Genomic DNA, 26,038 nt, shown 5'->3' on the forward strand with positions numbered 1-26,038 from the left:
GTACCATTTAGCACGACGCCTGACACGCAGAAAGAGCGTTAACCACGCTGGCTGGGCTGGCGGTCGGCCTGCTGCCCCTGCAGCTCGACCTGCAGGTCAATGTGCCGACTCCCCCGTCCTTCCACACGCCCTTCCCTGCTGAGTGGTGGGCGGGGGAAAAAGGAGCAGGGCGGACCCCTGTGCCCTGACCCACCTTACCTTGGAACAGATTTCGTGGAGACTTGTGGCAATGGCTTTTGCTGGTGTGTCACATCGAAATACATGACATTTCAAAATTCTTGTGTCTTTGTCTCTTGCTACATAAGCAAAATCTCTGTGCAAACAAAGTTTATCGGCACATTAGAATGAGGAACCTTCACAACACACATTCTAGTGATGAATGTTAACTGAGTGAGCAGCCAGCACGTCAGAGGTAAACACAGTACGCGGTGGTTAAAAAAATAAACAAACGTCAACAGCCACCTCAAACAGAGGAACAGTTGCATGGATCCTAGGAATTCATTTCTGAGTAAAATAACTACAGTGTTCCCCGGACCCTGCCTGTGGAGCTCCTGGAACCTTCATGAACAACGCTTAATGAAAACCGAACTTTACCGGAACCTTCTGCCTAGAGTAACAGCAAATATCATGGTTATAAACATTATGATCACAAAACAGAAGACAGGCTTGAGAGGAGCATGAATTTGCATGAGTGAGGCTACAGTCGCGTGTAGCAGAAGCAAAACAACAGGCTCTGATGTGTAAATGTGTGCCCAGAGACCGGATCTGATCCGCAGCTGCGGAGTAAGTTGATGGACAGTCACGGGGACACAAAGAGACGCCACAGACTGAAGTCCGGTCACAGGCACTTGATTCTGCTAAACACACCTCTTACTCCAGGGCTTGGGGCGACGGCGGCAGCGTCACCCTGTATACTGTCAGCTCAGACGCCGAGGTGAGCGTGCCGCTAGGGCTGGATTTCAGCATCTGCTTTACTGATGAGAAGGATACTGTGCCCGTGACACGACCTGGCTTCAAAAGAATAACACCACACAACTAAATTTCTCAGTTGTTATTGAGGACAGTGGCTTAAAAGATCAGAGTATTTATGAAAAACAGATGCTCAGATTGACCCATCTGGTAAGGGGTCACAGTGATTTCTCTGCACGTGTTGCTAAGCCAGGATCCCTGTCTGTAGATATAACCATGGATGAATTTATTAATTACTTCTCTTACGGTAAGAGCTGGTGGTGTTCTCACAGACTGGGATAGATTTTTTTCCCCAACACAGACTTGGCTTCTTTGGGAAGGAACAGCAGTCTATCCAATGGAGGCAACTGTTCACTGTGAAGGCCCGGCCAGAAAGCCTGCCCTGTGGCCTTGCTGTGCCCCAGGCCATCCCGCAGCGGCTCCAGGCCAGGGGCATCTTTACCCACAGGCACTCGAACCTCCGCCTGTGCACACCTGCCCTCGGGTCTGCTCTGCTCCACCTTCCCCTGCGCCCTCACGTTCCACGGCAGTTGGTGTCCTCCATGCTAGCGCCGGGGGACTTCCTGATGCTCCCACCGCCGGCCCCGGCACTCCACACCCAACCCCCGTGTTCAGCCGATTTTACCTCCTGACCGTGTCTTGAAGCCAACCCCTTCCTCGCCAGCCCTGCCACCACTCAGGCACCCTAGGTGGGTCTCGTCTCCCTGCCTTTGCTCACACCGTCTCCATGCCCTGGCCTCGGGTGAAGACGCAGCTGAAGCTGGGTGAGTACCCTGCCGGGTGCTGCTGTGTTCCCCGTACGCACAGCACTCACCACTGGGTACCATGGGCATCTATCTGCTCATGAGTTCTGTCTTCCCCACAACACCTCGAAGCTCCGTGAAGACGATTTGAGCCTTATCCATTCCCAACACCCAGTCTGGGCCCGGCCATAATTGGTACGGAGTGCCCCCTCTCTCAAGCATAGGGATCTGCAGCACGTCCCCCGTTTCCCGGCGGGAAAGCTGGCTAGTGGTCAGAGGTGTGAACAGGTGCCGTGACAGTGGGCTGAGGGCGGGGTTCTGGGTGAGGAGCTGGGCCCAGACTTTGGGGGCGAGCAGAGCCCTTTTCCACACTGTGCTCCTGAGGCCTTTCCATCCTAGTCTCAACCCCCATCGAGACAGCTTATTGCTTCAAAAAGGAAACGACGAGGGCTTCCCTGGTGGCGCAGTGGTTGAGAGTCCGCCTGCCGATGCAGGGGACGCGGGTTCGTGCCCCGGTCCGGGAGGATCCCGTGTGCCGCGGAGCGGCTGGGCCCGTGAGCCATGGCCGCTGAGCCTGCGTGTCCGGAGCCTGTGCTCCGCAACGGGAGAGGCCACAACAGTGAGAGGCCCGCGTACCGCAAAAAAAAAAAAAAAAAAAATGAAATGACGAGAAGGCATCACTTTTGGAGACATGCTCAAGGGCAGGCAGTCTTGTTTTTGGCCCCCCTCCTTCTGGCTACTTCTCTTTCCTGGATGGTTCCTACAGTAATATATGCAGTGTCTCAACACGCACAACTCTTCCTCTTCAAAATTCCATGTTCAGTCCTCATTTCCTGAGGCCACATCTCTTTGAAGTTCTGGGGTCACTGGGGTCCAAAGACCTTTGTCTGGATTTCTGGAGTCCCAAAATTTGTCCCACCAACTCCTCCAGCATCCTTACTCCAATTAAGGAGCTCTCCTCTCTGCTCCAGAAAGCTGGGGCTCCACCTCCGCTCACGGTACCTCCCCTTGCCTGGCATGGTGACCCCTGGCCTCCCTGTACCGTCTGGAGCTCACTACTCTACCTACTCTGTACGGCCCAGCTCAAAAGCCTGCCTGGCCCTCCGGCCCCCAGCACCTTGCTTGTGTCTGAATGCCGACAGGATCTGTATTCTGCACCACAAAGGATTACAGCTCGTTATGCCCTACCTTTAGTAGTTACCGTAGAGATCTTACCTCCATCTGTCCTCTCTGAGACTCAGAGAGAGTCAGGGACAGCTAGAGGGCAACGGATCAGGATCCAGGCGACCCAATTGCTAGTCCCATTCCGGACTCCACTGAGCTGTACAACACTGGGCATGGAGTCAAACCTCATCTCTTAAGTGATGGAATATGATTTCCGAGGTCCCTTTCTGGCTCTGATATCCTATGATGTAAGCTTCCAAGATCCATCCTGCTCTCCGTGACAGCTCGTCGGCCTTACAAGTGTAGCAAGTGCAAGGTCACCATCACGGAGGACCAAACAGGCCCTGATCAATAATCAGCTCCCATCAAACTTCAGCTCTGTGCCCTCTGCTCTTTCAGATGCAACCCCTTAGCAGTAATTTTTAAAAATTATTAATCTTCATGTTCTTCTGGCTCAGGAGAAAGTGATTAATGCCTAAGGCAACCATCTGGAATCCACATCTCAAGAGGGCAGCTCAGCAGCCGCAGGCTCTGTTTGGGGGATTCTGACACTTTTTTTTTTCAACAGCTTTGTCTTTTCCTGTTCCCTCCCAGGTACCAGGCTAACAGATCAGGGAAGCAGAAATCTGCCCGGAACTAACCTCCCAGGAGAAAACAAGTGCCTTCCTCTCCTCACTGTGGGGGTCAGGAGATCTGCATGTCTCTCCTGTTTTACTCCATGAAACATATCCCAAGTCACCCTAAAAGAGCAGAAGGCCTCAAACACGGGGATTTGCGAGACCTCCCTCTGACCCGGAGCGCAGACAGTTCGACAACTTCCTTTGTGTGCAATGAAACATATGGCTGAGTTCATCTCATCCTTGTTCAGAACGGAAATCCAAACACCTCTTAACTGGTTGTTTTAAAACCTTGGCTTTTCAGCCCCTGATTTCTGAAAAAGGCTGCAGCAGGAGACAGAATAATGACCCTCCCAAGATACTCCTGTCCTCACTCCCAGAATCTGTGAATAGGTTACCTTACATGGCAAAAGGGACTCTGCAGACGGGATTAAGGGAAGGATCCTGAGAAGGGGCTGTTATCCTGGATTATCTGGGGCGGGCCCAACACAGTTACCAGGGAGAGGAGGAGGCGCTTTCCTTATAAGTAAAAGAACCGGCGCAAGGGCTACGAGCCAAGGAAGGCACCAGCCTCGAACAGCTGGAAAAGGCAAGGCTGAGTTAGCCTCCCCGAGAGCAGCCTGGAGAAGACAGACGGGTAAGAGGTACCGGAAGGGTGGCTGCAGGACTGAGGGATGTGGGAGATGAGAAGGAAAATCCAGAATAACTCCGAGGTCCCTCCTGGGACAGCGAAGTACCCTCACACTGGGGACGGGAGGGGGAAGGATCTGGTGAAGGAAACTGATGTGCTCCAGGTTGGACAATAGTGTGAGGTGCTTGGCGGTGGGGGGCGCCCACCAAGCAGGTGGACACTCGGTCCCTGAGCTCAGGCCTGTGGTCTGGGCCTAGGGGGCAGCTGAGGTCAGGGGAGCAGATGGGAGACTGGAGAATGAGAAAGACAAAACAAGGTCTGGACCCCAAGGAGGAAAGGCGTTTGAAGGGCTAATTGAGGCCAAAGGCCCAACGAAAGGCTGAAAAAAGAGTGCTGGGAGTAGGAAAGCCCAGGACAGGCTGGCTCCAAAGAGCCAGGAGAAGTTTCGGGAGAAGTCCGCTGGGCAGCAGGAGACAAGCCACTCGGTCTCAGCGACGTGGAGGTCTGCGGTGACCTCGGCCTGCCGGGCCCTTCCCCTGGAGAATGGAGTTTGGGTCCCAGCTTCAGGGTGCGGGAGTCAAAAGAACACAGTACCTCTTCTTTTTCTCCTCCTTTCTTAAACTTCTCATTCTGGAACTTCTCAAACACACAGTAGAGAGGACAGTCAATGAACACCCATGGCCCATCGTTCACTTTCACAATGACCAAGATGTGGCCTAACTCAGCCTTTCAGACTCTTTTCCAATCGGTATTATAATCCTAAAGGTCCTCATGCCCATATGTAAGAACAATTTAACATATTCTAGAGCTTTTCCTATATTGAGGGGGACAAGAAATTGCTTTAATTACCAGCCTCCACGGCTAGAGTATCCCTGACAGATCAGCCCAGTGCCACGCGTGGGAATTTGGGAGGACAGAGCAGCGGGCGTCGGTGGGTGTCACCCAGCCAGCTGGGCAGCGCCCGCAGGGGCTCTGACACTGTGCGGTGCACTCGGGCTGCAGCTACCCGGTGCCCACAGCACGGAGAGTGTCACAGCTCAGAGCCAAGATGCGCTCAAATGGGTTTCCATGCCGCCCCCGTGGTCACGCCTCCTTCCAGGGCCTCGGTGTGGTCTATAAAACCACAGAGCTGGCCCAAATGGCCCCCGAGGTCCAGTCAGAGCAGGCGCCCGTCTTTTCTAACAAATTCTGCTAGATGCCCGTCCGTCTGAGTCACTGTGTCTGACACTGAGCAACAAGGGCCACTTTTGTCCTTTGCTCCAGCTCGCTCCTGGAGACGCCATTTGCTAAAAGAGGTGCCGGTTCCCTCTGGAGTTTTGCCCCATTTATTTCCTGCAGTCAGGGGGATCACTGCACTTCCTTTGTAAACCAGGAAGCGGAAGGTTTATAGCTAAGTCTCTTCCTTACACTGTAACAGAAGTGAATCAACTACCTTTCACCATTTGCTGGCTAAGCCCTTGTGTCTCCAACTCTTTTTGTTCCTCTCCTTTTGCTCTGTTCCCCAGTAATTATTCCCCCAGAGGACCCGCAGCGAGTTCTGACAGGGAAAAATGTCAGTGCTAAGACATCTTACATGACAGCCTCAAATTTCTTAATGGCAAAGAAAACGGGCAAAAGATTGCTTTTATTATTCTCAGCTGAACAGCATGTAGGGGCTTAATCCATCTTTACGGAATGAATGAATAAACGACTCTTTATTCAAATGTGTTCTATTAGAAAGTAGCCAAAACAGAACTGCTCAACCTTTCCCTAAATCTCTCCCACCACGACCCTTACATAAATGAAATCTGCTTATGTGTTTATCCCTCCTCAAAAGGTATTTATAGGCACCTACAGACCTCGTAGCAGTTACCCAGGCTAACATTTCAAAGTCCCTCCTTCTACAGCAACCCAGACAGGTGGTGCCTAGAATATATCAGTGGTATAAAACCTCATTTACTTAATGGATCAGGAGCTCCACTGCTGAATGCTCGCTGCGAACCAAAATATATTTTTTCTTAACGATGAATGGAAACTTGCCTCCCTGCAACTTTTGCCTGTGGGATTAGGTTCTGCTTTCTGGAGCTGCCCTCCTCAGGCACGTGACAGCCCAGATGTGTCTGGCAGTAGCTCTCTCCTCTCTTTTCTGTTAGATCCCCTGCCATTCACTCTCTCACTCAATCTTTTCTGTTAGCGCTCCTGACCAAGTCTCCACGATTTGGTAACGTCTTTCACACAACCCGTATTTTGCTCTGGTCAAATCTGCGAAGGCTAGCACGTGAAGGCAACTGAATAATGTTAGTTGTTATTATAAGTGAGGAAAACGAAGTCAAAGAAAAAGCCCACTTTGAAATACTGTCTCCGTATCCACGAGGGATGTTTTAATAAATCTTTGTACTGATACGAATATAATAACACTTGTTGAAATGTACCTAAAGACCCTTCTCCTCCCAGCTTATCTTTCAGTAGAAGCAATAAGCGAACAGAGTTGTTACCACTGCAGAGGGCGGGCCCCACCTGCAAAGAAGGACAGAAGGGCAGCAACCAGATTGGATCTAAACACTCTATTCCCAGCCCTTTATGATAAAGGGCTTTCTCTCCATCTCACCTGCATAGGGCCTGGAGGGAGGAATCCTGTTTTCAGGACTGCCTGCTCTTCTTTGCCTAACTGCTCGTTTTCTGATTGCATTTTGAAAATCTTGTTTTGGGGGGGGTTGGAGGAGGAAAGAGGGGGGAAAGGGGATGAGAAATGTCATCTTCCTAAACAGCTAATCCAGAAGGTCACACACACACACACGACTTTGTTTTTCAAACTGTACCCACTGGCACATGCACCATATGTGGGCATCATTAATTTCACAAAGCTCAGGCTCTGGTTTGATAAACTCAAACTCTCCTTCTTGGCAAGCTTAAGTAGATGCTAAGTTTGTAAACTCTGAAAGGGGCATTCTAGCAGCTCCTCACCTGGGTAAACACAAATTCTCTGCAGGGAAACCCTCACCAGGTGCTTTCAGGAGACACACAGACTGTATACACAGCAGATCTGAAATTCTACCACCTGCCAATAATCCAGGTGGCTTGGGCGAACCAGAATTTGTAGCCCTCTCTAGAACAGTCTTGCTGTTAATATTCAGAGCACCTGGTTCCCAGCGAGGACACGCAGGGTAGGAACTAGCAAAGATCTGAAAACATCCTTACCATGCACTCTGACAAGAGGTGTGGTGACTTGAGACGAGGGAGCTCGTATCCAAACCCAGAGCCCTCATCCTCCAGAAACCTGCATCACCTCCAGGGGCCCAGAGCCTCCTCAAAAGTAGTGAGAAAGTCAATCAAGCTCCCAAATTCTCCTAAGCACACCCTCTGGAAGACCGACTGTGGAAGTGCTACCCACCCAGCCTACGCCGTCTCCCTTCCCTCCAGCCATTGAGCTATGACAGCAGCTTATCCTAAGGGAGGACAGTGGCCGCTAGCTGGAGCTCAGCCCCAGCCAGGAGGGAGGCCCCTGGGACGGACTCCAGCACAAAAAGCAAAGAGGCCAGCGTTGGTGCCCCTTCACTTTGCCAAGCAGTACTCACAATCATTTTTTCAAGGAGAAGAATTCCCAAACTTTCTCCTTCCATCAAAAATGGAGCTTTTATTAAATGATTGAGCTGAGGAATCATGGGGCTTAAAAGCCCCCAGTCAGCCAGATGGTCAGGCTGATGGTCAGAGCGCGGGAGACACACACATCTGAGGTACAAATGCCTTTCCTTTTGGAGTTCCAGTCTTTTCATCATTATGTTCGTCTACAGGTGGGAAGGGAGAAGAATTCCATAGATGTCTGCTAATAATCCAGACTGAAATTGAGTCAGTCCTTCCAGCTACTGGCCTAGAACCAAATCTCACCAACGAAACGCTATAGAGAAGTCATAACAAGCAGGTCCTAGTATTAGTTCTTCACGAAGCACAAAAACCCTCCTACACAACATGGTACCTAGCCTGACTATCTCTATCACGCCTTCTCCCTAGCATGCTGGTTAGATTCTGCTCAGCCAGTAGTGAGAGGGACCAAGTTACTGTTCTGACCAACACCTTCCCCAAACAGGGTCAAGCAACAGAGGATCAGGGACCCAGAGGCAATTCCACACCATTTTAAATGCAGGACACATAACAATGATGATGAGAAAAGGTTAAACAAAACAAAGTTCTGCCTTTCAAAGACAGCATGGCTATGATGGTGGTGACAGGGCAGGAAGGCAGCAAGTGAGCTTTGCCAGACACTGAAGACAGCACGAAGGGGGAGAAGTGAAAATTGGTTGGTTACCTCTCTCTGAATCCGGGAAGGCATGAGGGGACAGAGCAGAAACAACACGTTAGCATTCACATGGCAACCGGTGCATAACACAGTCCCGTTAACAGCGACTCTGAGCTCTGACATCCCATCTTATTTCCCAACTTGGCTGCAATTAATAGCCTTTCGGAGCTTATTTTAGCTGAACTCTCTCACACAGAAGTGTGTATTTTGAGCCACATTACGATGAAGCCAAGAGATGCCAGCTGAGTTTACAGAGGCAACATATCAACCTGGGGAGGTAATCAAGCCTAAAATATCACAGTGAAATACAGGAAACCATTTGCAGTGAACAGCGGCAGAGTACTTATCCTCCTTTTCCAGCTCCACCTGCTGCCAATAAAAAAACATATGGAGGGCTTCCCTGGTGGCGCAGTGGTTGAGAGTCCGCCTGCCGATGCAGGGGACACGGGTTCGTGCCCCGATCCGGGAAGATCCCATATGCCGCGGAGCGGCTGGGCCCGTGAGCCATGGCCGCTGAGCCTGCGCGTCCGGAGCCCGTGCTCCGCAACGGGAGGGGCCACAACAGTGAGAGGCCCGCGTACCGCAAACAAAACAAAACAAAACAAATAAAACCCATATGGAAAAATTGACATGGCAACAGCCTTACCTGCTTTACCAACACTTCTGACATCCTATTAATAGAACTACAACATTACACTTCAGATACTTTCACGGAACTGCGTCCACAGAGGGCAACAGAGCAGGAGGGGGCGGAAGCAGAGCAGAGGGCCAAGGGCGGAGGTGGGACGAGGCCGGGCCAGTAAATGAGCTTAAAGGTGAGAAAACAGATTTGTGCCGGGGAAGAGAGGGGTGGAAGGTGGAGAGGAGCCGACAGCAATTTGGAGTCTGGGGCTGAACGCTTTGAGTTCCATCCCCAGAGCTGCTCTGAGCTCCCAGAGCAACGCTAATGACGCCACTTAACCTCCGACCCGGAGTGCTCACCACCCCCTCCTGGTCTCAGCACAGCCAATTTGAAGGGGCCCCAGGACAGAGCCCCAAGTCAGTCACAGGCATGCATCCCACTTGAACAGACTGAAGAGGCGGATAAGGAGGAAAGGCAGAAAGCCGCCCTTGCAGGGGCGCGGTGGCCAGGGTCACGGAGCGGCCAACAGGGCCCTGCGGAGATGAGGGCTGAATTCACGGCGTGGAAGAGCAAGCACGCCCCGTCGCTGGGCGGAAAGGTGAAGCTGTCCACCCTGATACTGAACAGCGACCATGACATCTTATCAAATGGGGGGGAAGGCAAGCAAGCAAAAACAACCCAAGTCGCAGATACAAGGTCTTACAGGAAAAAAACAACAAATGTTTGAGTGTGTATTTTAACGTACGCGTGGCAAAAAATCTGCAACAACTTAACATCCAACTGTCAGCTCTTACCTGGAGGGGAGATTACAGAGGACTGTATTTAATATATTCGTTTCTACCTCAACACTTGAGGAAAACCACCGTGACACACGTGCCCCGAGGCGCAGGTAACCACCCTGCGGTAGATGTGATGGCCACAATCACACTCCCAGCGGCTCCGAGACTACCGTTCACTGAGCTCCGGCTCTGTGATGCCGTAACAGCAACCTGACAAGGCAGATACTACTGTTCTCACTGACAGAAAAGGAAACAAGCTCAGAGGACTCGAGCGACTTGACCAAGGTACACGGGAAGTCAGCGTTCGACCGTAGGCCTGCAGGACTCTCATTCTGGTCTTCTGGGAATGTGCCTAGGACGGGAACCACACGCTTCTTCACAGTCCTGCAGAGTCACCTCACGGTTTGTCTCCCAAATGAGCCAGCACGCTGCTATGCACAGGTGTTCAAGATGGGGCAAAGGGTTTGCAACTGGGGTTTTAGGCAAACGGGGGGACCCCCCCCCTCCCTCTCTGAGGCCTGTGAACTTTTGCACGGGAAGAAGGCAGCTGAAAATTCCCAAGAAAGGCCCTTTAGCTGAGTAAGCAGTCAGAGCTGTGTTCATACCCTGCTGGCTACTTACCCTCTCTTTTTCCTGGGGTCCCTCTCTGTGGCCCTTGGAACCTGTTTCCTCGTCAGTGAAAAAGGGACAAGGACCTCTGGCTCAGGGTAATCATGCGAACTCAATTAAACGAGATGGTGTGTGCAAAGAACACGTGTTCTGTTACAAGTGCGACAGACTGCATCACTATAGCTATCATCCCCAGGTCACCTGACGGTGTCATGTCTCAGTTGGGTCGTGCTGGGCAGCGTTTGAGACGAAATGTCTCCCGCCGAAGGGAGGTCACTTGGGGGAGTATCTGTGGCCTCAGATTTACTGGGCACCACTTAGCATAGCATTGAGGGTACCTCCCTCCACCTCGAGCCTGGCCCTCTGCACTGCCCCACTATCAAAACCAGTCTTTGGAGGCAATTTAGATCATCAGCAAAGGATCCAAAGACCTGGACTCTGGTCCCAGTGTGAGTAAACACTCTGCAAGTCACTTAACCTCCATCTTGGGTTTCTTGTCTAAGATCACATGCTCTTGGAATCTCCTAATGCTCAGATTTTTATCAGAAAAGAATTCAAGTGCTTCGACTCTTCCAAAAATGAATGGGCAGCATTTCTTTGACTAACTTTTGATTTATGCCAGGTGCTTTTAATTTTTTATTCTTAATAAAAAGCCTGTGGCTAGCATACGTAGTATATTTAAGTAACCTTAAGTCTAGACCCCCAAGGACGCGATCTGTTTCTTTCGTGGACAATTATTATGGGCACCTTGGATATTTGAAATCAGACCCATTACTCGTGATTCACTTAAGGAAATGACATCGATATGTAGCTACCCTGCTTTTTCCCTGAGGGCAGTACTCAGAAAAATGACACTGAACCTTTAACAAGGTTAATTCGTTTGGGGTTAATAGACACTGCTCAGATTTAAGTGTTGAAGAGAAAAACAGCCATAAATAGGGACTTCAGAGGGATCTTTGAAATGTCATTGGAAAAATGCAGCAGGGTCCTAGTGGCCGCGGCTTCACCAATTCGACACCTTGTAATGTGCTGGGGCAGAAACAGCGGCCCAAAGTTGGGCTTCTGCGTGAAGTGTCATTCTGAGAGCAGGGAAGGCTCCATTTAGAGCCAGGTGCAAGCTTACTCCCGTCTCACCCCACAAGATGCCAGTGGGAAGAATTCAGCCCCATGATGAATTCCACACCAGCCTCACACCCGAAGCCTGCCCGATCTCCATGTTCTCGGCGGCGGTTTCTTGGGAAAATGAACGGAGGAGTAATTGGCAACGTTTTCATTAAAATAAGCCTGAAATAACAGAACTACTTGGCATGTGTAACCGGGCATCCAAATGAATAGGAAATTCCACACACACACACACACACACACACACACACACACACACACACACACACACACACACACACACACAAAATAGCATACCAGAATAACAATGTCTACTCCAGCTCTTTGGAAGAGGATGCATCTCCCCAGCACAGCCACCTACTTCTTATGCAATGCACACCGTCTACTTTTCACAAACTGAGCATGTAAAGCAAAGACTTGCCAGGGTACTTCTCGCTCCATGTTTGCAGAACTCTCTGCTTCGTACTACTTTTTGGTGCTCGTCTGCCATCACTGAGAGTCTTTTGAGCCTTCTGAGCGCCGGCACAGACCAGCATTACCCACGTGGCAATGAAGTAAAGACATAAAACTTCATGTCATGAAGGCTCTCAAACAAACTCATGAACCTGACAGTTTCTTTTTCCCCAGCTTCAAGTTTTTTGTCCCTGACATTTATTCACTGTCTGCATTTGGTCAAGGCCCTTAGCCTCTTTGTTCTTCAGTCTCCTCGTCTGTGAAACGGGAGCAATAAGTGGTACTACTCATTTCCTAAGAGTGCTGTGAGGATCGCACCCATTAGTCCGTGTCAGACTCTCACAGCAGGACGGTGTGCAGTGTGGACCGGATGGGTACGCTGAATAGTGCCGTTACCAACCGAGAGGGAGGAGGTCTGCCAAGAGGAAGGTTTCTAACCTCTTTTGGATCATGGAACCTTTTGGACTCTGATGAAAACACTCCAGATAGAAATACATACAGACCCACACTTCCACACACCATCGCAAGGTGGTGGTGAGGAGAAAGTTCAATAATCCCTGAAACTCATTCACAGACCCCTTTAGAATCCACACCCTGCAGGTGAAAGACCTCCGAACTGAACTCTGAGTTTATGCAAATTTACCATCTGGTGTCTAGTGAGTTTCAGAAGATGCAGCTCAGGGAAAGGTTCTGTCCTTCCCAGAACCAAACGGCAGCAGGAACACCTCTCTCTGACAAGTGTACCTTCCTTTGCAAAACGAGTATCCTTCCCACCTCCCTGCTCCTGTCTCCCCCTATCCCCTACCCCAGCACCACGGAGCCTGTTAATTGGTGACTAGCAGACACAGGCCTTAGCGTTCCAACTAGAATAAGTGTGAAGTTGCGGATCTAAAGTGGTTTAAGGTTATTGAAATTCAAGGCACATTCTTCTAAACAAAGGACTTTCTCATGCCACCAGAGAAGACACAATAGTTACCAGTCAGCTTACTACTGAGGCAAAAAAGGATATTTGGGAGTAACCAGGAAATGAGAATTTTTTTTAAGTCCGTCTTTGAAGACAGCAAGAATTAAGGAGCGTCTGCTTTCATCTGTGCTGTATTACAGTTAAAAAAAAAAACCCAAAAAACCTTGCTTCTCTGAATATCTGAGCAAAAAGAGAATACACACACACAACTTATATTGAGTTCTCAAGTGAGAGATAGTTCATGCCACATTATGGTTTCACGGTATAAAGTTCAGGGCACAATCAAAGGATAAAATTAATGTAAAATATACCTGAAGTGTGAAACCATGGGCTGGCTTCCTTCCTGAAAGCAGAGATGGCAAAACAAAAAACAAAATACTTTGATACCCGGAAGGCCCCTATCTGACGAGGTCTGAGAACAAGGGAACATTTAAAGACTCTGGTACAGAGCGGGGAAGATGACAGTTCCCCGTACGGGGAAAGTGGTTTCCACGCAAGAAGTTCCACGACGGCACCAACCACTGGCAGGGTACAGACCAGGCTCTGAGTTAAAACCACGGCAAGCCTGTGGGGGAATTTCCTTCAACTCCATGCACCCAGTCTCACGGAGGGCCTCTTGTGGGGAAGACACATTCTTAAATCTGTTTCTGAATTTTCAAGAGGCTTTAGGGCTATACCTATATAGCCAATCCCCATTCCTTTGTGCAGACAGAAGGAATACGAGTACAGATAACACAAAAGGCCAAAAGACATTTGGTCTCCACTTAACATTATGGAAACTTACATGTAGATACAAGTATCCCTAATACTCTGTAGACTCAATAATACCTACACAAAAATAGACATCAACACTAGAATGACTGATTGCTAAAAACCAAATAACACTGGCGGTTCCCATTTTATTCCATCTGCCACCCAGCCGGCCAGGCTCTGTTCTGGGTGCACATTAACGCCAAGCCACACGATACCCTTGAAGGGGAGCCTCGCGACTCTCATTTTATGAGAGAATCTAAGGTTCAAAACCCCCAAGCTAGAAAGTGGTGGATCCACAAATGGGAGACGGGTTGGCCTGGCTGGTCTCGCCTTTGCTCTGTGTTTTGGGGGCACCTGAGCCTGCCTCCTTCCCAATGAACGGGCTCTCCTCAGGACCTCACCCCTTGACGAAGAAAGGTGGCCTCAGCTCTCTGCTCCTGTCTCCATCCCTACTGGATTTTTGGTTGCGCCACAGCTGGACCTGGTGACAAAAAATTGTGTTGTGGGACTTCCCTGCTGGAGCAGTGGTTAAGAATCCACCTGCCAATACAGGGGACACGGGTTCGAGCCCTGGTCCGGGAAGATCCCACATGCTGCGGAGCAACTAAGCCTGGGCGCCACAACTACTGAGCCTGCGCTCTAGAGCCCGCGAGCCACGACTACTGAGCCTGCGTGCCTACAGCCCGTGCTCTGCAACAAGAGCAGCCACCGCAGTGAGAAGCCCGCGCACCGCAATGAAGAGTAGCCCCCGCTCGCCGCAACTAGAGAAAGCCCGCGCGCAGCAACGAAGACCCAATGCAAGAAGGGAGGGAGGGAGGGAGGAAGGAAGATCTCCTGGTATTAAGAAATTGTTTAAAAAAACATAAGTGCTGTGTTTGGTCTAAATAACTTTGCAGGGCAAAGGCTGAGGACTTCATTCTTTACACAGCAGACACTTACCCTGTTGCTCCCCTGCTTATGACTCTTCCCCCACCCAACCCCACACTCCCCATCTATCTTTCTGACCTCACTTCCTGCCTCACCCACACTTGCTGGGCTCCAGCCATACTGTGTTCACAAACACGCCCACCGCTTCTGCCTTGGAGCCTATGTGCTCACTGTTCTGCTGCCTGGACACTGAGTCCCCCAGATCTCCCATGAAGGACTCCTTGTCATCATTACCTCCAGAAGACCCCTCCGGACCACCCAGTCACCACCAACTCTCAAGGCTTCTAAAACTACCCTGCTTATTTGTTTACTGTCTGTCCTTCCTTCTGCCCGACAAAAAAGTAAAATTCGCGCGAACAGCAACGTTTCTGCCTTGTTCACTCACCACCATGGGGAAGTGTTCACTCCTCACTGCCTGGCACATAATAGGTCATCAATAAATATTTTTTACTAAATAACTAAGTAGCATAAACAAAGGTCTTCCTCCCTTATTCCTGATCATGTTGGTAAGAGAATAATGCCGTGAATAATAGGGACTTGGCTGGATTTCTTTTTCTACTGCTATCGTTTATTACAGCCAGCACTTTAATAATGGCTTTAGTTCACATTCCGTTCTCATGTCAATGAGAAAGAATGTTAATAAAACATATATTTTATCTGAATGGGCAGGAAGCGAGTTCTTAGAAGATTATTAATCTCTTGTGACTCAATTTGAAAGCAAAGCAAATCTATACTCTGATCATCTCCAGCAGAAACGTTTCCAGAGCCCCTAACTAGGTTCCTTCTTTAGAACATTTGTCTAAATGAAAAACGGTTCCTCTGCTCCTAAAGAAATCAATATATAAATTTCCCTTGTACATTGATTTCTATCAAGAGTTACTGACTCCCCAGATACTCTTCTTTATCTTTGTACTCTAAGAGAAATAAACTTTTGTTTATCATTTAGAGAAAAGACCCCAGACAACACATTTCCATACATGCGGAGGCAGAGGAAGTATGGAGAGCTGGACTATATATAAGGCCGCACAGAGCATTCCCCCAACGCCCCCCGCATCCCCAGCCGGGAGGTGTGACACTGTCTGAGCAGGGGTTAACTTCTGGATACAGTTTGAAAGAAGACACACCGTTCCTGTTGAATGAGGTTACTTCTTATACACAGTTAGCCTCCTTACTCCAGAATCTTTTTTCTTTTCCCTCAAATATAATAAATCTTTAAAAAAATAAAACCACAATCCCATCACGGTAGCATCCTGTTTTTACTGTCCGAGTTCACCTTCCTTTTATTGTCCATATGTCTTCACACTTGACAAACAGAATTAACATGCCATCTTGAAGAAGCTCAAGCGTGGGTTCAGGGACGTTCAAATGACGGTCTGTCGCAGAAGTACCCCCACCAGCCTGACCTTCTTCAGGAGTGCTCTCTGGAGACTGGTTTTCAGAGCACCACAAAGCTGCCCAAAGGTAACCGAGCCTCCTTGCTTCCAAAGGACAAGATCTCTATTTCAGTTGTCACTGTGGTTTCCACTCAGGTCCTCCTTTACATCAGGGGTCGCAAACGACGGCCCCAGGACCACAGTCCAACCACCCCCTGTCTGCTTGTATAAACAGAGTGTCACTGAACACAGCCGTACTCCTTCATCTCCTACTGCCTAAGGCTGCTTCTGTGCCAGCGTGACAGCGCTGAGGAGCTGCAACAGAGACCACAGAGCCCCAAAGATTTAATATCTGGACTTTCACAGAACAAGTGTGGAGCCCTGCTCTAGATGTCGGCCTGATTCAGAGGTGCAACACACAACATGGACCGACAGCGAGACTAGGACCAGCTCAATGACTTGCGGAGCCCAGTGCAAAATGAAAACGCAAGGCCCTGCGTGAAAAAATTATTACGAATTTCAAGATGGTAACAGCAGAGCAGTGAACCAAGCGTGTATTAAACCCGTTGCGACTGGCTGAGATGGTGGAATAATCCTTCTCACAGGTGGCAAACTCCAGGGCCAGCTGGAAACTATTCCACCCAGAAGCAAGAGTAAGAACTCTTCCAGTTTGCAGTTTTAGAATCAAAATATCTTTTGCTCAACTAAAATGCTACATGGGTGCCCGAAATGCGAACCAGAATCAATATGGGTCTCTGCTCCAGCCATGTGATTTTGGAAGAGTCACTAGCAGGCTATGACTCTTCTTAGAATGTTTTTCTTTTTTCTTTTTGGGGGGGCGCGGGGGGCTGGATAAAGAACAAAACACACTGGACTCCTTGAAAACAGCATTTTCCTGTAACCTGGCAAACAGATGCATGCTTTGACATGACAGAATCAGGTCAAATCAGCCCCGATTGTCAACTGTGTTCTCTGCAGCTGCTTTTCCTCTATCATAATTATTTCAGCTGTCATAATTTATTCATCCACAGACTCACATGTTCTAGGGTAACAAGTCCGGGCTTCCAGATCAGAAGGGATGGCAGCCCAAGTCACTTCTGCCCCTTCTCATCTGCCTAAAATTCTGACTGTGGAAGAAATATTTTCTGCATCAATATTTTTCTGAAAACCCAAACTAAAGATGGTTTCAAAACCAAAGTTAACTGACAAAAGACATTGTAAGCTTTCATGTTCACAAATCGGAAGCTAGAAGGAGGGGCCCCCCCAAAAAAATCCCATCAGAGACCAAGTATTTCATTTCTCTAGTTTTTAGATACAAGGAAATGGCTTCTCTAGCTCGCAAAATGCACAGTGAATTTCCCGCAAAGTTACTAAGGAATATTACTCTTTCTGATTTTAAATAGATATAGAACAAGTCTTATTTACAACAGAATAGCTGTTGTTGGAACAATGGAGGATACTGTATATGAAAGAAACAACTTCAGATGCAATTATCAATGGTATCTTATAAATCTGGAAGGAAAGGTAGAGTAATTCCGTATGGATTAAAGCTTAAACCTGTCTTCTTTCTTACTTTGATCCTTCATTTTTATGACAGAACAGAGAAAATGCTCAAAGGTCTGATAACCAGTTGAGAAGGATAGTCAGGGCACTGAAGGGTGAACATGTCCTAGAAACGTTGGCCAAATGCACGGCACTCCACTGGGTAGGGCCGCTCATCTGCACTGGAGAATAAGACAGAATTAAGTCAAGGTCTTGGTATAATATAAATTGAAAGTGAGTCGCTCATTGCTTAATTGTCTTTATACAGTCATTATTTCTATTAATACATATATCCAACAGAAATAAACAATGAATCTAAAAATCCAGGTACGGTCCTAGGTGACTCCTTGTCCTGCATCTTCCATAGTCAACCCTGCCAGTTCAACCTCCACAACCCGCTTCTCTTCATCCCCTCTGCCACCACTTTGATCTTTCCCGGACCAGGACTCAATAACTGAACCCTCAGCTTCCAGCTCAGCTGCCGACATCCATACCCCTTAATAGCATTCACTGAGATCTTTCTTCATGAAACAAATTAGATCATGGCACTCCCCTGGTTACCACCTTTCAGAGGTTACTCATGGCATTGAAAAGAAAATTCAAACCTTCAACCGTAACCGAAAAGCCCTGTATGATCTTGTCCCCCAGGCCCCAAGCACCTCTTCCACCGCAGCACGTATCACTGGACTTCCCGCTCCGGGCTCCAGCCACCCTGGCCTTCTCTCACATCCCTGAACGTGCTGAGCACCCCTCGCCCGTCCTCCTTCCTCCTGCTCCCGTCACACACCCGGCTTCTTCCCAGCTTTCAAGGTCAGCTCAAATGCCACCTCCTAGGATGGGCTGCCCCTTGGTGGCCCCTTTCCCCACCGAGGTACTCTCTCTCTGTTGCACTGTGCTGTTGACCTCACAGCACCCATCATAATCCGTATCATCTTGCTTCCTGAATTGTTTTTCCAGCTTATCTCCCGCCTCTTTGAACCCTATCTCTCCCACTTCCTCATGTACCTCACGAGATGCCTGACACACGGATGTTCCACATCTGCTGAAGGGCAAATTAATCTACAGATTATAAATATCAAGTACGTGTGATAACCATAGTTAAACCCTAAAAGCAGAAAATGAAATATTTCACCTACATTCATTCAACAATTCAATTATTTATGGAGAGCGTCCTATGCTAGGTACTATGTTAAGAACAAAGGAATTCAAAGAGCTGAGACCTTCTCAAAAATGTCATAGTCTTTATTTAAAACAGGCAGTTGAAAAGGACAAGTTACACTACTATTTAGTATGTTTTCACATGACCCTAGGGATCTGTGGAAAAGTCTGAAAGCCCAGACGAGTAAGAAATTAAGTATCATCAGTACATTCCCCCAAATCCATGAAAAGTGGAGAGTGCACGATAGGGGTTTCCCAACCACGTTCCAGGTCTCTAAACCTAGGAGTCACCTCAACCCCTGGGAAACTGGGGACAGATATAAAGCTTAGCTCAGTCAGTGGTCCAGAATGAAGTTCATTTCCCTGAGGGGCTGTTCAAGATGAAAGCTACCGAGGCGAGACTAGGAGACTGCATGAAGGATAGTTTTTGAAACAGACCAGAATTACCACATCTGAAAAAACAATGCCACTGTTCAAACTCTTTGAGAACTCAGCTTCTCCTGGCCCTTCTTGCACTCCCAGGCTCCTCTGAGAGGTATCCACCATCAAGGCAAGCATGTTCAAGAAGACACAGTCCAGCGCACAACGTCCCACTGGTCTGATCAATACCTCCATCCTTGGCGCGGAGGTGACTTTGGCCCCATCTGTTTGTACCTACAGCCTGGGCTCAGCTGACCTCCCGGGCAGCAGCTAGCAGCAGCATCCTCCTGGCTCACCTCGGGGTCATCCATGCTGCTCCCCAGGGATGCTCCAGTTCAGAGGACCCAAAATGGATCCTGTGCTAGAACAGTGTGAGCGCCAAGAAAGCAAGAAGGTACTTGTTGCATTTACTATTTGATCATTAGTGCCAATGCCAAGCACATAGCAAGTGTTCAATAAATGCTTGTTTATCCCCAAAATAAATTATCCCCATTGCTCAAAAGCCAGGACTTGTTAGAATGACAGAAAAACTCATAAACGAACTAGCAGCGGTCAGAAAGGTGGGGTTCCTGACCAAACCAGCACACACAGCCCATGTCTTCACTCTGAGTCAAGTCCGATAGCACTTTCTACAACGACAGTGGCTGATGCCTTGTAGAAAGTCTTTCCCCTACTAAGCTTGTTCTACACATCTCACTTTGGACAACAAAACCGCTGGTAACTTATAAAATTACAGACAAAATTTACAAATACAGATTTAGGGCTGTTCTCCTCACAAAACATTACGTATCTAACTTCTTGGGAAAGGCCTCAGGACACCTCTGTTCTGAAAGACTTCACAAAGCAAATAAACAACTCAAGGGCAGTGGCAAAGATCTGAACTTTGGCGAGAAAGCTTAAAAACTGCTTTCGTGTCAGAGGAAGGCTGGAGGAGAAACTGACTGCTCCACGGTCTAAGGAAACCAGAAAGAGAACAACACGAGGAAAGCAGGCGGAATCCACCATTCATGATACTAGTCAAAGCTAGGCTGCAGCTGCAGTTATAAAGAGAAAGAAAAGACTAATGAGATTGCTCCTCCCCCGTCTCTTCCCACCCAAGGCAGTAATGAACAGTCACAGCTAACACATTAACTGGGGAATCGATAGACATGCCTGGATACAATACTGGTACAGGGAAACAGATAATACACAGATTCCCCGAGAATCCAATCAAGTGTTGTGTTCAATATTTAGATCACGTTTTTCTTAAAAAAACAAAACAAAAAAACCCAAACCAAAAATCTACTTTTTTTTTCAGTGCCAAGAACAAGCACGTGGTAAGTTGGCAGCTTTTCTACCTTTTGGGAATTTGAGACATTTGCGTGGAAGTCCACCAATACTGTAAGTCATCCAACTAAAATTATTTGAAACCGCACAGTCTTTCTACACCAAAGGATATTGCTTTTAATTCAAAAATCGGATTACCAAGATCCTGCAATATTTTTCACTCCTAATGTAGACAAGAGGACATAAACGTGGATTCATCAGAGGGCATGTGAGATGAATTCACTCATTTGCTCAATCATAACACTGGACACAACAGAAATGCCCAGGGTGGACCATCTGAACAGCCCACCCCTGAACAGCTTCCTGCCACCCCGGTAAATTGCATCAAAAGACTCCTCCACCTTCCCTCCATTTCATACAATACTCATCTTTCCCTCCAGCAAGGCAGAAAGACCCCTCCTCAGCCCTCCCGGCCGCCCCGAACCTCGCAAAGCACTGACTCCGGGGAAGGAAGGATGCAGCCTTTGTCCCGCGGGTCGGGTCTCCCGGGCGCAAGCTCGGGCGCCCACCCCGCCAGTTACCTCTGCGCTCACCTGCAGACAAAGGCGCGCCGCTCCCTCCCCACGCCCCTCACCCTGGCCTCCCGGGCGGCCCCGGGGCTGGGCGAGGATGCTGCCCCCGTGCTGGGGACGAGACCAGGTTGCGGGCACCAGCCACCCCGGAGCGGTCGCTCACACCAGCTGCTGTGCGTTCCTCCCGTCTCAAGTTGAAGCAAGTGCAATCCGCGCCTCCCCACGCGCGGCCCGCCCGCCGCCGCAGCCCATTGGCTGCTGGAGAGGCACGTGGCCCGCCCCCGCTCCCCGCCCGTCCCCGCCCACCGCTCACTCCCCTGCCAGGTGCCCCCCGGCCAGGTGCTCTCAGCCGCTGGGGCCAGGGCCAAGGCGAGCAAAAGAGAGGGGCGGAGTACCCCCATACTGTGCCGAATGTTTCCCTTTTGGGACTCCCAGGACTTTGAAACTTCATCCTAATCCCACCTGTTTAAAAAGCTGACATGCCGGGCCTGGGTTTCCGGTTTCTCTTACGACCTGCCTGATCGATGCCTGGGAGACGGGCTGTCCTGCAACCCATAGCCAAAAAGCCTCTGCAATATTACGACTAAGCAGAAGCAAACTGTAGTTTAATCAATCAGGCAGCAAGTTTTGAACTGAGCTGAAAGCAGTTTTTACAGATTCCTTGACAATTTACACGAAGCCCATAACAGTGGTTCACCCCTCCACACCTTCCCACTCCCGGCCTCTCCTAAGGCACCTTTCCCAACACTGTCATCTAGCTGGGACCTTCCTCCCTCCCGCACATACTTGGAAGGAGAAAAGTGTCCCCTTGGCTAAACAACAGCATTTAAGTAAGAGTGCTGGCCAGCCACTGGCCAAAACAATTCTGAAAGGAAAACCCAAGGTCTCTTACTGACCATATTTTTTGTGTAATGAAAGTACTTCCTTTTCCTAATTATTTCTGGGCAAGAATAAGTTATTTGAGTGATTACAAAATGAAACAGGCAGGGGACATCAGCCATGTTTTCTGCCAAATTCAAAGTTCCATCCCTCCTTTTATAAGGAAAGGAACAGAAAATACAAAGTATACATGGAAAATCAAGGGAGTATGTAACTAAAAGGCCTTGTCTGGGTTTAGTAAAACATACCACAGATATACTGGAAGCTCTTTTTTAATGTTCCTGTTTTAAAAGAGGATTAAACATCTCACTCATTCAACATTTATTAAGCTCTTCCTAAGTGCCAGGTTCTGTGCTGACAATTTTGTATTAGGCTTTTCTGGTTAGCGACTGTTTTTCAAGGGGGGCATGATTTAATTCACGGTGTATTGAATATATGACCAGTAATACCTGAGTGATTTAGAAGCACTGTTTACAATGAACTGCTCTGGCAACCGCAGCTGTTTGGAACACAGCCAATACTAGAAGTGGGCATGGGGGTGGGCTTGAGTCTTGGGGTTCAGCAGGGGTTCAACAGGTGTCACCTAGTCTGGAGACATGAACTGACTTCACTGGACTGCACCTGTCACCTTGTCAGAGGGCACCTTTCCTTCCTTACACATAATTCTAGTCAGTTTGGTTATCTGCTTCTCTGCCTACAGCCAAGGGGAAGCCACAAATCAGATGGGGCTGCCAGGTGCCCACTGGTGACAGCACAGTATGACAGCCAAGGGTCTGCTGGCAGGGATGACAAGACCTGCCAACTCTACCTCCTCCTGCTGTCTCACACTCACCCCCTCTCTCCGACTCCAGCGTCACCACCTAGTGCCAAGCCCCCGTCTCCTCCCATCGGGATGGTCGTAATAGTCTTCTCGGAGTCTCCCTGTTTTCACTCTTGTCCCTGACCGGCTATTCTCACTGCAGCCACACACATGACCCTTTAGAAAAAGAAATCACACATCCGAGCACCCACGCTCCTGCTTGCAAACTCTACAATGGCTTCCTGTTAGTTGGAAATAAAGTCCATAATCATTTTCGGGGTCTCTGAGGCCTCCTGGGACCTGGTCCCTATTTTCACTCTAGTCATCGAGGCAACCACATTCCCTCCTCTTTCTGTCTGCTCCAGCCTCCTCTCCTTCCAGTTTCCGGAACACGCCCAGCTACTTCCCACCCCAGAGCCTTTGCACCAACTGTCCCCTACCCCTGAGATGCTCTTCACTGCACTACTCACCTGGCTAATCCGTCTCATCCTTCAGATCTTAGTTTACTTACCTCCTTGCGTAAAATCTTCCTAACAGTACCACCCATCCCACAACCCCAAGCATCCGGACTCTTCCTGCACAGTCCCCGTCTTCTTCATTTTCTGGTGAGTTTTATAAACTTATAGTGGGGTTTGGTTTTGTTCCTGAACAGTAAAGAATTCAGCCTTGGCCAAAAAGAGGTCTGGCTCTTGCCATCGGCTTCTGGGAGGTAATCTTTAAGACACGGAATGTCATACCTGATATGAGTGTTTTTGTTTACCTGGGGGTCTCGGGTCACGCCAGGTAGTCTAACAATGTGATTTAGGGTAGGGGCTTTGGGTCATTTGGCCTTAGTTCCACCTCTTGTGGGGCTAGAGACGTAGCTCAGCCACATGGACGGTCCACCATGTCCACGTGATGGAGCCCCCCCATAAGAAGTCTGGACAACAAGGCTCAGATGAACTGCCCTTGTTGGCAAATACTCTGTGCACACTGTCACACATCAGTGCTGGGAAGGCTATGCTGTCCGTGAGCCCACGGGGAGAGGACAACGGAAGTTCCTTATGTGGCTCTCTCCTGGTCCTGCCCTACGTACCTCTTCTCTTGGCCGAGTTTAATCCGTACCCTTTAGCTGTGAGTGAGTTCTGTGAATCCTTCTAGCAGATTATCGAATCTAAGAGTGGTTTTGTGGGCTGTTCCTCATATTTTCAGCAGCGAGCACATCTCCTGACACACAGTAAGTGCTTAATACATTTAACAATCAAATTTAATAAATTACAATTTTTTATGGGTACTTTTGAAATGAGCACATAATCAGCATGTAATGCCTTAACAATTTAAGGAATAGATGTCCATCTTGCCAACTCCTACTTCTGAGTCAAGGTCCAGATCAAACGTCGTCTTTTCCCTGAAGCCTTTCCCCACTCCCTAGGGCTTGCCATCCTTGCCTGTGTTTTCTGGCCCATTGCTCTGCTTTCAGAACCGTCAGTGGTATTGAAATGTCTCTTCTTGAGAAAGAGCTATGTTAGATCAACTCTGAGTCCCTAGCACTGGGCACGGTGCTTACACAGAGCAGGTATACAAAAGGTGTTTGCAGAATAAAGGCAATTTTTAAAAAAAGGATTTGGTTTATTGAAAGATAGGTTCAGTTATCTGTGAAATCCTGGTACATACTACAGCTCATTCCCTGAAAAATAAGGTAGCCGCTACTGTAGTAACTGAGTATTATAATGGTGCTCTACTCTACTGTTTTCTTTTATTCTTTCTAAAAATAAAAATGTTCCTCAAAATTATGAACCACATTAAAAACCTGACATGCGTTAAATAAAAATATGAAAGCAGATCACCAAACTTTTAAGCACCTGACTCCCTAATTAGAATGAAATATTAGTTTATTTACATAATACATTAAGAAAAAAAATCCAAGCCCTAATCTTATTCTCCTCTGTACAAACCTAACTGAAAATTCAAACAGCACACCAATAACCTATGGTGTCCGCAAGTCGCACAGAAAAATCAATTTTATTTCCTTCAGACCTGTATTTAAACTGGATAATAATGCTATGATGTGCAACAGACATAATCCAATTTCAATTTATTTGATTAGATGAGTATAAACATTAAATAAGAAACGAATAGGATCGTCACAACAATGTTCACGCTGTTAACTCATTATAGGCAAAGCATTTTAATTTGCTCCTAGAAAAATGTGCTGCTAGAAAATATACAAATATGGATTTGAACAATCCTTAAATCCCATACGCAAAGATCCTTACACTGCCTCACCCAAAGACAAAAGCAGCTTTGAACTTGGAGGCCACTTGAAACTCCCCCTGAATTTAGGATAAGGAAAGCTCCAAACGACTCCTTGAACGTTTGAGTTTTTTGGGTTTTTTTATCAACATTCCTTTGTATCACAATGCAGAATCACAGAGGATATCAAAGCAGCACCCACATTGGTGGTTCTTAAATTATAATGTGCATAATAATTGTTAAAATGAAGATGCCCGGGCTCACTCCAAGACAGTGATCCAGAAGGTCTGGCTGGAGTGACCCCTTGCTCTTTTCACAAAAGCACCCATTGGACTGGGAGGCAGGCGGCCTGTGAACTGTACACTGAGAAACTGTTTCCAGAGAAGGGGACGGGAATTCTGTGTGGGTGAAGGAAGTCAAATGACACAGATAAAGCCAATGGACAATGTGATGCGGTAGCACTTTCTGTGTCCCCCACTGGACTCTGAGCTCCTGGGAGCTCAACCATACCTTTTTTGGTTTTGCGTCTTTGGGCCCAGGTCAGCACCAAGCACTTACTAAATTAAGTTCATTTGTAGCAAAGTGGCATGCACCCATGCTCTCACCTACAGGGACATCAAGTGAATTAACCAGGGTGCATTTCTGAGGGTCACACATAATCCTAACAAGGTTATCGACAGAGCAGGTGGGTGTCTGGGCAGGGTCTAGATCAGTGCCTTTCAAACGTCAATGTGCAAATGCATCCTCTGAGGACTTGTTAGAATGCCAATTCCAATTCAGTAGGTTTGGGGCGGGGCCCGCATTTCTAAAAAGCTCCCAGGTGATGCCGATGCTCTAGTCCAAAGACTCCACTTTCAGAGGCAAGAATCCAGAGGTAACTTAGCCAAACATGGCCACCATGACAAAGAAACAGCAAAAAAGAATGCAACCCTCAGATCTACAATGAACCTGGCAATGAAAGCCAAGGAGTGGTGGACCAAGAGTAATATTTCCCAACTTATTTTAAAGGACTGTGTACTTGATGGTTGCTCCTGGAAGAATCCATAACGTGCATTTGTAAAGGAAAAGCCCCACTGCCCCACAAAACATCAGATGCAGCAGAAGACTTGCTTGCGCTCACACAAGGGTGTGACCTCTATTCTAAAAGACCTCCAGGTTTTACTACAGTATC

At 48.3% G+C, this 26,038-nt stretch overlaps 1 protein-coding gene across 19 annotated transcripts in view; it reads right to left on the reverse strand.

Moving 5' to 3' along the window:
• Positions 1–26,038, reverse strand: part of APBB2 (amyloid beta precursor protein binding family B member 2) — a 373,668-nt gene that overhangs the window by 11,311 nt on the left and 336,319 nt on the right. For 18 of the 19 annotated variants that reach the window (XM_019928274.3, XM_019928275.3, XM_073805179.1 and 15 more), the window contains one exon: positions 199–313. The exons of the other annotated variant lie outside the window; for it this stretch is intronic. In XM_019928274.3, the coding sequence (XP_019783833.1) occupies positions 199–313 (115 nt within the window). The remainder of the gene's footprint in view (positions 1–198; positions 314–26,038) is intronic. 19 annotated transcript variants of the gene reach the window in all.

This window comes from Tursiops truncatus, chromosome 5, assembly GCF_011762595.2.
Source record: "Tursiops truncatus isolate mTurTru1 chromosome 5, mTurTru1.mat.Y, whole genome shotgun sequence".
NCBI classification, from domain to species: Eukaryota; Metazoa; Chordata; class Mammalia; order Artiodactyla; family Delphinidae; genus Tursiops; species Tursiops truncatus.